Genomic DNA, 12,010 nt, shown 5'->3' on the forward strand with positions numbered 1-12,010 from the left:
TATGCGTGCGCGTGTACACTGTGGGGCCAATTAAGGTAGAAGCAACCAAGCACACTGTGTGATGTTGTTCCCCGACACAGGGTCCCCCTGGCATTATGTGGGTCAGCCCCATACAGTATAGCTGGCCATACAGTGACCTCTCGTACTCACTGCTATACTGTACCACCACACAATGGAGGCTTGCGGCTGTGGCTTCGCCTCATTTTACGTTTCAAATGCCGCTATAGCGTGGCACATTATAGACGCCCATTAACGTCTCGCATAGTTTGTGTTTTCTTTCTGCGTTTTTCTTTCTTTCCGCTACAAAAGTTCCAATACTTTTTTTCCAGACCTTAACTCGTTGCCTGGACTGGAAGATGTGGGTCTGTGTTGAGGATGATGTGTTTTGATAGTGGGTGGGCAACGCGACAGGCCACTGCACTCTAGAGCTAAAATGATGCCTGACAACCAACAAAATAATAACAAATAACACGCCGCCCCAGTGGGCCCAAACCACAACATGTAAGGAATAGCCATCCATATATTCCGTCCACATTTTGAGACCAAACAAAAGAATACTGTATACCGACTTCTCCAGAGAGCGTTTTTCTGCGTGTCCAAGACTCTAAAGATTATTGCGTTTTATTCCTCCACCTTTGTGTCTATGGAAAGTATCATCAGCGCGCAGCTGTGGCCTCTCATGGTATTAAGACAAGGAACCGACTGCCTGCTCCAGAGTGCTATCAACCTCGCAGCCACCGCACCGGTCACCGCTCGTTCAGGAAGTGCATATATCGCGCGGGGCAATTGGCCAAGTGGGACCCCTTCGTCATGAGCCATTCACACACACACACAAGCAAGAACATACCATTATTCCCCCCGTCATAGAAGGCCAATGAGACGGAGAGAGAGGTCGAGGAAGGCAGAGGTACTAGACAGAGAGAGAGAGAGAGAGAGAGCACAGCGACCCAGTGGAGGGGACTCGTAAAGCCAGCAGGACCGTGGCGCTCGGCCTTTATAAGGCCTCTCCGAGTGGTACCCGGGGGAGGGGATAAGCGCAGGAGAAGAGCGCACTTAATGGGCCTCCATTCAGCGGCCATGGTGAGACACGCACCATCTCCACCGAGTGCAGAGAGGCATGTCTTCTTAGACGGGGAGTTAAGAGAGTGAGAAACAGAGTCAGAGGGAAAGACGCGTGCACACACAGACGCGCGCGCACACACACACACACAGTACACACACACGAGACTTGGCTGACATTCCCACCTAACGGGAATTCAGTCATTTTTTTGTCTCGGTGATGCTGTCCAGACGGAATCGACGCTAATCACCTTGTGCTCCTTGGTGTTATGACTCACGCTGGCTCACACACACACGTAGATTAGCACGGACGCCATCCCCCCATTTGATTTCCGCCGTACACAGAACGTCATGTTCCGTCTGAGCGCTCGGGCAAACTAAAGCCGTGGGGGGAATTTCAAGGGACACAACGGGGGGAGGAGTGGTGGTGGTGGTGGGGTCACAGATCATGTATTTGTTATGGGAGAGTTAAAAAGGCTATTACCAACTCTAAATGGATTTCCTTCATATCAAGTCACATAGTCGTAACTCTTACTGAGAGCATTGTGGCCTAGGAATCCCTATCGTATCCCATATTGTCTCTGTCGGTTGGAAACCTTATTATGTCCAAAATAGTTAAAGTAGCAGACCGATAAAGTCTTGAGCTTGCAGATCTGCTACCTTCGATGCTTTTGTGTGTCGCTTGCCTGTAGTATGATCACGTAGGGCATTAATTTACCAAAAAACACAAAAAAAATCAGAATATAAATATTTTCAGACAGTTTTCTGGCTCTCAGCTTCAAGCACTGTCTGGCAGCCGTCCAAGGGTCTCGACGCGACGAGCATCTCCGTCTATTACCACAGACATACGGTGTAATGTTTGATACAATCACCATGTTAACCCATTCTGAACGGGCACCCATTTTGGTGTCAGCATCATGTTATGCTTTAGCTATTGAAAAATAGCAGATCTACAAGCTCATATCGCGCCACCGAGTGGCGCGATACGAGCTTGTAGGTCTGTAGCACTGCCACATAATATTCATTAAGGATTTATTTTAAAGTGTCATTTAAAAGAGCATGGCTTAAAATATTCATTGAACACTATATCCATCCTTATGTGTAATGTCCTATTTTCTTTGAGAGGTATCTGTTTTGTGTTTGTTTATGTTTTGGAGGGTCAATGCCGGGAGGAGTTTGATGGATTGACAGGCCGTGACGCTTCCGCGATTTAAACACACGGAAGTCGCCGGCTCTGGAGACTTGTGGAGACAGAGACACGAACGAGCAGGGAGTCCACGTGAGACCTGATCGTGTTTGCAGAATTGCAGTGTAATCTGTCTGTATGCTATTCGGTGGAATATAGCCAAGGCCACCAACTCACCGTTGACAGGAGTAACCCCGGCCGGGAACCGTCATCTGCTCCGGTGAGAGTTTCGTTTGTCTGATTGTTTGTGTCCAGCGAGGAAGACTGCTTGTCCGTTTGGAGGACCGTGGATTTACCGTTGGATTTGTTTACGTTCGGGGATCACCACGTTTGGATTAACTTTATTATTTCGGGTTGGAGCGTCAGGGAGACGCGTGGATGTTTCACGGAACGATACGAACAATAACAATAGAGCGAGCGTGCGTGCGTGCGTGAGAGGCCCGGTGCGTGCGGTTCGGACATAATTATAGGGACAATATTTAACCTGTCATGTTTTCTATGTAACTGATTGTCAATGAGTTTATTTTGCATATAGATAAACTATTTATCTCAGACGTATTTCTGTGTTGGACTCAGTGGTTTACAACTTTACATTGCATGCTACATGGTTGAAGCGTATCAATTTTATCTTTAAAGGAGGATCATTACTACCTCGTGATTTTAGTAACTGTGATAGAAATATCTGACCGTTACATATGGTGGCCCATACGGGGAATGATTTATATTGATTTTGTTTCTGTGGCTTGTTTGTTTGTTACACTGTAAAAAATGACTGCAGTATTTACGGATGCAATTACTTTGATTAAGTTATACAGGGAAGATGACAATCAGAATATTGATGCACATGTGGAACACGATGATGATGATGATGATGATGATGATGTCAATGATGAAGGTGCAACTGTAGATGATGCCCAGTCAGTCATGGAGAGTAACAGAGAGGAAAGAGTGTATGTTACTCAGGCTGTGTATGAGGAGCTAAGGGATGAAGTGAGTTCTCTGAAACAGCAGGTGGTAGAACTTAAAACTGATTTTAGAGATGCTGTAACCAGTTCCCTGAACAGAGAGATGCTCCTAAGGCAGTATATTCACTCTACCCTGGCCGAGGGGCTACGGGCAGACATACAAAAGTTAGAGAAGGAAATGGTGAGCTGTATGTTGCGTAGAGATGCAAAGTGGGAGAAGGAGCTTAATAGGTTAAGTCCAGCAAGCCCTCCCATGGCTACTAGCACCAGCTCAGTCTCTACTGATGTCAGTCCGATAGCGCCCCCTACCTCGTGTAGTCTGCCTGGTGCACACTCACTCTCCTCTCCATCCTACTCCAAACCATCTGCGTGGCTGGACCTCTGCTACGACCTTCCACCCATGAAGATGAATGGCTGTGCGACCTCGACCGTAACCACGGAGGAGGTGCCATCCGGCGTCACAGACTGTCCTGAGGAGCTACCACACATCATGTGTGGGGTGCCTGCCAGCTTCTCCTCAGAAAACCACTCTGCTCTACCGTCCACCTTGGCAGAGATGGTCCAGGCACAGGAGAAAGACCGGACCGTGAGGGACCTCCAAAGAGACCGGTTGCAGTCGTCATCTCCTAGGGACCACATCACCTTCTTCAATCACCAGGGGGTGTTGTATCGAAGGGCCCCTGCACGAAACCAAGGGGTGAAATGGCAGGTGGTTGTACCCCAGTTGCTGTTTCCTGAGTTCCTTCGGTACTTTCACGTCAAGCCCTCTGGTGGACATCTGGGCAGGTTGAAGACTTTGTTGGGGGTTCTGAAGGTTGCCTGGTGGCCTAGCGTCCGTAAGGATGTGTGGGAGTATACCAGGGCCTGTGAGGACTGTCAGCAGTATAAAGACGACAACACCAAGCTGCCAGGGTCCCTGCAGAACTCTGGAGTCACCGCACTCGGAGTAATGCGAGGGATCGCTACATTCATCGACCAACATCACAACGCCTGGGACCAGTGGAGACGTTTGGCCCTCAACACCACCCAGCAGGAGACTTCAGGCAAGGTCCCTGCTGAGTTTGCCTTGGGCAGGAAACGCCAAGGTCCAATGGGGAGGCCGAGAAGGAAACCACCGTCTCCCAAGCACCAAGCCGCTTCCAACCCGGTGGAGGGTCTGAGGAAGATGGCGGAGGGGGTCCGGGGGAGAGTGGGTGTGCACCAGGCTAGACAAGCTAGGTTTGGAAGTTCCCACAGGAAAGAAACGTACTTTCCTCAGGGTGACCTAGTCTGGGTCAGGTCACCTCCTCTCTTTAAGGCCAGAGAAAAGTTCTCCGCAGAGCTAGTGCCTTTTAGTGGGAAGGGCCAGCAAGGAAGGTGAAAAGTTTGGACCAAGTGAATTACAGGACTGGATGGAACCCACCTGCGAAGCAGGAAACTAAATGTGGTTAATGTAAAAAGTACTATGATACCTTTACCTGGTAAGCCAGTCGGCTGGAGGGGGGGTCTATGTAGCACTGCCACATAATATTCATTAAGGATTTATTTTAAAGTGTCATTTAAAAGAGCATGGCTTAAAATATTCATTGAACACTATATCCATCCTTATGTGTAATGTCCTATTTTCTTTGAGAGGTATCTGTTTTGTGTTTGTTTATGTTTTGGAGGGTCAATGCCGGGAGGAGTTTGATTGATTGACAGGCCGTGACGCTTCCGCGATTTAAACACACGGAAGTCGCCGGCTCTGGAGACTTGTGGAGACAGAGACACGAACGAGCAGGGAGTCCACGTGAGACCTGATCGTGTTTGCAGAATTGCAGTGTAATCTGTCTGTATGCTATTCGGTGGAATATAGCCAAGGCCACCAACTCACCGTTGACAGGAGTAACCCCGGCCGGGAACCGTCATCTGCTCCGGTGAGAGTTTCGTTTGTCTGATTGTTTGTGTCCAGCGAGGAAGACTGCTTGTCCGTTTGGAGGACCGTGGATTTACCGTTGGATTTGTTTACGTTCGGGGATCACCACGTTTGGATTAACTTTATTATTTCGGGTTGGAGCGTCAGGGAGACGCGTGGATGTTTCACGGAACGATACGAACAATAACAATAGAGCGAGCGTGCGTGCGTGCGTGAGAGGCCCGGTGCGTGCGGTTCGGACATAATTATAGGGACAATATTTAACCTGTCATGTTTTCTATGTAACTGATTGTCAATGAGTTTATTTTGCATATAGATAAACTATTTATCTCAGACGTATTTCTGTGTTGGACTCAGTGGTTTACAACTTTACATTGCATGCTACATGGTTGAAGCGTATCAATTTTATCTTTAAAGGAGGATCATTACTACCTCGTGATTTTAGTAACTGTGATAGAAATATCTGACCGTTACAGGTCTGCTATTTTTGAAAAATCGAAGAGCGACTGACATTTCTAGAATCTGATCTCAGGTCAGAATGGGTTAATCAGACCAGTGTGTGTCCAGCGGAAACCTCGTATGAATCTGATCTCAGGTCAGAATGGGTTAAACACTACAAGGGCACTGCCATTATCATTATAGGCAACAGCGACATCATTATGTTTCCTTATACCATCCATCTGCAGTCTGCACTTATTTATTATTGTTTATCTTTGACTTTTATCTTTGAAGAAAGTTATCCCACTGGGTTTTGTATTTTTTCAAATAACAGTTCCGTTTGTGAAAGTAAACAAAACTGCTGCATTTTGACACTGCGTTTTCATTAGATTAGATTAGATCTTTTTTGATACTTTGATTTTACCATCAAAAGCAGCAGAAACAACAAAAAACAACTCATCAACCTCAAATACCCTGCAGAAAACATTTCACATTTAATATATCTTTACTTTACTTTATTTATAGGATTAGATCGGATCGCGCCGCGTTTGCAGACAAAATCAATCGATGTGGAATTTCAATTAGCTGAACGAAATGCAAATCCCGTTGAGAATGCACCTTCGCTAAGTTCAGTGGCCTATAGGCCCTAGTCAGGTTAAGATTAACCGTTTTACTCCACAGTAAGAATGTCACTATACAAACTCTAAATGGATTTTCTTTACATATCGGGGCAGACGTGGCCTGAAGGTTATAGAGGAGCGTCCATGTTGCTGGAAAGTTGCTGGTTGGATTACCCGGACCGGCAGGTACTGTAAATCTGGGTAGGGAACTGAATGGTCACCACTCCCTGGTGACCATTCAGTTGAGGTAGTACTCCATTCCTTGACTCGTCTGGTCTCGAGTCCACATTTTGATGTGATCTCGCTCATAGTTTGACTTGGACTTGACTCGGTCTCGGACCAAGAGACTCGGGACTCTTCCCTCAGGAGTCCACTCGAGTCACGGGTCACTACAATAATGCAATGGAATCATTTTATGATATCGATATCACGAGGAGCCCATTCACATTAACATTATAAGGGGGCTGTCTGACGCTTATAGACAGCCATCTTGTTAAGTAACGGAGGGCAGCTGATGCGCCCGCCTGCTCTCGCACTGTTTTCTCTACCTATCAAAATAATGAGAAAAAAACTGGTCTCGCCTCCCATTGGTCCCCGTCTCGACTCGACCCTCTCCCACACTCGGTCTCGACTCAGACTACACCCACTCGGTCTTGACCTAGACTTGCTTTAAGTGGACTCGACTACAACAACACGACCACTCACCCCTCCCCCAACATCGCTGAAGTGCCCTTGAGCAAGACACTGAACCGTGGAGCGGCTCAGTGGCCAAACAGTATAAGGCTGTGGTTGTGCGGATCTGCTCCCAGGTTTTAATGTGTGTCCGTCTGTGTGTGCAGGGCATTGAAAATGACCACTAGTAGTGCTCAGCTACTACCCTGGGTAAATAAAGAACAACAAAATAAATATATGACTTAGTCCTAAGCATGGAGCATTATAATCAAACTGGTTAAAAAAAAAAGAAGAAAGCTGTGGTGCATGCAGGTTTAAGCAGCATTGTTTGCGCAAGTGTTTGCGCTGTGCTTTCATGGGTATACAATCCATAATTGAAATACTACAAGTGTCATTAGAATCCATCCATTTGGGCAGGGGAAATGGGGAATGCTGCTACTGCAAGTCATCTCGGCTCAGTCTGCACTTTATTTCCCAGAGAGGGATGGGGGAATTTACTTATTTTTGTTTGTTTATTTTTTCCCTTTCATCTTTGAAGCAATGTATTCCACCGGATTTCTTTCAAATGACAGATCCGTTTGTAAAAGTAAACAAGAAACAAATCAAAGTTGTGGGAAAGAAACAAGCACAAATACAGAAAACAACATTTTCCCAACATATATTATGAAAACTAAATGATGCTCAAACCAAACAAGTCACACAAGTGGGAGTTGTTACATTCCATGAGACTGTACTTCCTGAGTGCCTGTCATATACCGTACATCACTGTTCTCAAAGTGGCACCCGGGGACGCCCAGGGGTCCTTGGGGAGGTTCCAGGGGTCAGCTAAATTTGTTAACTCATTTTCTGCCTAAAATGGCATTTGACAGGTTTTTTATTAAAAGTCACAGATTGCCTAGGACGACATTGAAAGAGTTAGTGTTAAAATGTATCCAGCATCGCTAGTATTATTTTCACCGGTTCTGGACGTCTCCGTCAAACTGGCAACGCTTTGCTTGCACATTGTGGCGTCATTGAATATTTTCCGCTCCGTCCACACTATCTTTAGCGACGGTCTTTAGCTGCGTTGTTCTCGGAATTGAAGCTCAGATTCAGGTGATCATACAGACCATCCATGTTTTAGGAGCTCAATGAAACATCCCTGCGACCTCGCGGTACTGTATTATTCTGACCAAAACTAAAGTAGCTATAGCGGGCTGCCCCGGAAAAGATTGATTGTTACTTCCGGTTCACCAAATAGGCTGGTGGCTCTTTAAACAAGGGCTCACAGCTCTATGGTGGCACGGAAGCGACTGAACTTGACCTTAAACATGGTGCCTTTATTAATAGCATCACCATAATTTTAACCACAGGCCTATTACAAATTATAGCAGATGTACATAAGCTTCGTGCCGCGATGGAAGCTGCTGTTTTTTGAAAAAGAGTTTGAACTTTTTACTGCTGCATTTCTTAACACAAATCTTCTCTTGTGGGGTGTCCCTGTCCATTTCCCCCCTAAAACATAATCATCAGATACTATGATTATACTAGGCGGCAAAAAAAGTGTACAGAAAGTGTTAAAATTATGTTTTATGTGGCCACACCCACCAGTTCATTAAGTATACCTGGTTTACAAATTAGCACCTGAACTTAAGCCTCGCCTACAGCTTTTGTTGTATGATTGGGAGAGCGGTTAGGGTTATGATGTCACAAAAATGGTGTATTTTCGATTGGGCCCTTTTTGACTCAAAGACTTTCAGGAAGAAACCAAAAATACATAGGGAAGACATATTTGAATATTATAAACACCTGGGGGTCTATTAGCCCATTCTGAACGGGCACCCATTTTGGTGTTAGCATCATGTTATGCTTTATCTATTGAAAAATAGCAGATCTACAAGCTCATATCGCGCCACCGAGTGGCGCGATACGAGCTTGTAGGTCTGCTATTTTTGAAAAATCGAAGAACGACTGAATTTTTTTTAGAATCTGATCTCAGGTCAGAATGCGTTAATCAGACCAGTGTGTGTCCAGTGGAAACCTCGTATGAATCTGATCTCAGGTCAGAATGGGTTAAATCCATAAACGACCAAACACACATCAGTTTGGTGGAGTACTCACCGTGGCGGTGATGAGCGGCCCGTGCAGCGTGGCGTAGAGCAGCGCCTCGTTGACGTGCCCGCGGACCCCCAGCAGGGCCAGCTCCAGGCTGTGGTGTCCCGCCACGGCGTGCGTCAGCCGCTCCAGCAGCGAGGTGTAGCGCCGCCACGGCGCGTCCAGCTCCGCCACGCTGGCCAGGCAGCCGCGCAGCACGTTGAGGCAGAGGCCCGCGCACGGCTTGATGAGCGTCAGGCCGCGGCAGTGCGAGCAGTACGCCATCTTCACCAGGCCGCGCACGCACTCGCGGCTCAGCGCCACGTGCTCCGTGGCGTTGGTGGCGTCCAGGCCGCGCTCCAGCGCCAGGCCCAGCTGCCGGCCGGCGCCCAGCGCGCCCGCCAGCTCGCGGGCCATGGCGGCCGGGTGCGGACCGAACGGGTTGACGTCCTGCCGCGTCATGCGCAGGCAGTCGCCCGTGCCCGCGCCGCCGGCCTCCTCGGCGCCGCCGGGGTTGATGAGGCGCGTGTACGCCAGCGGGAAGAGGTCGTCGAAGAAGCGGTGCACGGCCGCCTCCACCGAGACGTTGGCGCCGCGCAGGTGCTGCGAAAGCGACGAGTACAGCTGGTTGACGTGGGGCAGCGCCCGGCGAGACAGAGGCGTGTACGTCACCTCCAGCAGGGAGCTCAGGTGACCCTGAGAGAACGACAGGAGATACTGGAACGTATCTGTGCGGGGGGGGGGGGGGGGGAGAGGGGGGGAGTGAGAGAGAGAGAGAGAGAGAGAGAGAGAGAGAGAGAGAGAGAGAGAGAGGGGAGGGAGAAAGACAGACAGAAATAAATTACGTCATCTGATCTGGGTCAGTAAGAAATACTCAGTAAAGTTCTCAGTGTCGATCTAACTATTGATCATGCAGACACTGACCCATATCCACTTCAATTAGTGTTTGTACATTGTACAGTACATATGTGATATTTAGGGCTAGAATACAATTTGACTTGACTTAACCCTACTGTAATGATGTACTTGTCCGCAAGGGCTCTATGCTAGTGTCTTCTGTTTTTGATCTCCACTAATCGACAGGTCGTGAGCTTGTAGATCTGCTAAAGCTTTCCTTCAAGAATAGAGAGTATGCATCAAGTGAGTGGCAAATCAAGTGGCAAAGTGACCTATGCATGGGGAACTGGAATACCAGAGGCTTCAGTTTCACCAGCGCAGCCTACCTAGCACCATGCCAGCCTAGCCAATAATGACCATCTCGACCGTCAAAAATTATGACAGGTTCCCCCACCCAGTCAGCTACTCGGACAGCACTTACTATCAACGGTGTGTTCATTGCATGCCTTGTTTTCCACTGCTGTTTATTGTTGTGTGTAGTGTCGGCCCGATAAGCGGCTGGAAATGAGCACAGAGTCAGGAGGTAAAAAGCAGCCACACCGTGGTTTATTCCCAAAAGAAGGTTACAGCATGGGAAATGGCAGAACACAAGCAGCAAACAAATAGGGCATGTTGGTGTGCAGCTCCACCATGGCCTCTCACTGATCTAACACTGAGTGGGTGTGTGCTTCCTGGCAGCCTTTTATAGGCAGCTGAAACAATCAGTGCAGACTCTACCATATTACCTGGTTAAACACGCAACACTTTTCTGAAACCCACATCACATGAACCTATACATCTATATCCATACACCGGTAAGTACATATCAATGATGCCCACTATTGCAAGATAACCCACATATCACATTATCATTAGCAGCTCCAATGCATAACTCAAACACCCCCATGGCTATTTCACTGTGGTCCAGTCCAGACCAATACATGGTGCTCTGGTAGCCTGGGACTCTTTTGCCTGAACACACTGGAACAGACAGAACAGAAGCAGTCAGTACCCATAACACAGTCTCATATTGCATAATTGTATTTTCATGTTCATAATACTTTCAATAAACCAGTTCAACTCACTTAAATGTGCCCAATATCAGTAACGGAGGACCACTTCGTTACACTGTGTGTTGTGAAACTTCCGCCTCCGGTACTGCAGGAACCAAGATAATTTAGGGGACCCCCTGGCCTAGGCCCACCCGACTATAGATAGTAACTTTGGTTTACTGTGGAGAGTCATCATCCTCATAGGAGTGTCTTAAGGAGAGATTGCCACAGCCTGCCTACAGGACAGACAGATAGACTGAGGTGTGTGCGTGCGTGCGTGCGTGTGTGTGCATACGCGTGCTCTCTTGACTAAAACAGGAAGTTGACATGAGCTCCAGTGCAGTCAGTCTGACTCTGCATTCACCGTCGTCACCAATATAGAACACATTCTATATCTAGGCTGTTGTCTGGCACGCAACATGTCATTCAACACACACACACACACGCGCACACACACACAAAAATGCACACACAGTATAAAGCTACAGCCAACGTGATGATCACGTATGATTTCAATGCAATCCCAGCCGCATAATAAGGGCTATAAAGAGATTGTGATGTCAGTGCAAAGACTGTGACTAAAGACAATGAAGTGTCACGGCAGGGTCCCGTTACGAGACAGACAGACAGACAGACAGACAGACAGACAGACAGACAGACAGACAGACAGACAGACAGACAGACAGACAGACAGACAGACAGACAGACAGACAGACAGACAGACAGACAGACAGGAAAGGTAAAGATAATGCCGAGATGACAGTTTATGACAGTTTATTTTAGAGATTCTGATGTCCAGACGTTTAAATGTCGTAGGGAGACAACACTATGACTAATGAAGTTCAAACCGCTACCATACAAAGAGCGGTCCAGCGACCCCCAGAGGCCAATTATTTTTTACCCTCGTTTTCTCTCTAATTTAGTCGTTATGCCAATTCATTCCTACCCACTGAAATATTGTTAATAAAGCGTTCGTATCATTTAAACCACTTTAATTATATTTTATACTTTGGCTATTCGTGAGAAGAAACGGGTCCCGCACACTGTCTTTCACTTATAGAGTAGTAGTTTTATTAGACGACAACGTTTCGATCTAAACGACCTTCATTCAAAAATAGCAGATACTGTTCTATCTATTTTAAAATTAACATTTTTTGAACACAAATTTTTGCTAC

General features: G+C 47.2%; 1 protein-coding gene across 2 annotated transcripts in view; it reads right to left on the reverse strand.

Annotated features, from left to right (window-relative positions):
* LOC310870413 (glypican-5-like) overlaps positions 1 to 12,010 on the reverse strand; it is a 176,441-nt gene that overhangs the window by 118,987 nt on the left and 45,444 nt on the right. For both annotated transcript variants that reach the window (XM_083781632.1, XM_083781633.1), the window contains exon 3: positions 8,935 to 9,635. In XM_083781632.1, the coding sequence (XP_083637758.1) occupies positions 8,935 to 9,635 (701 nt within the window). The remainder of the gene's footprint in view (positions 1 to 8,934; positions 9,636 to 12,010) is intronic.

Source organism: Protomyctophum parallelum, assembly GCF_964188405.1.
Source record: "Protomyctophum parallelum genome assembly, chromosome: 14".
Taxonomy (NCBI): domain Eukaryota; kingdom Metazoa; phylum Chordata; class Actinopteri; order Myctophiformes; family Myctophidae; genus Protomyctophum; species Protomyctophum parallelum.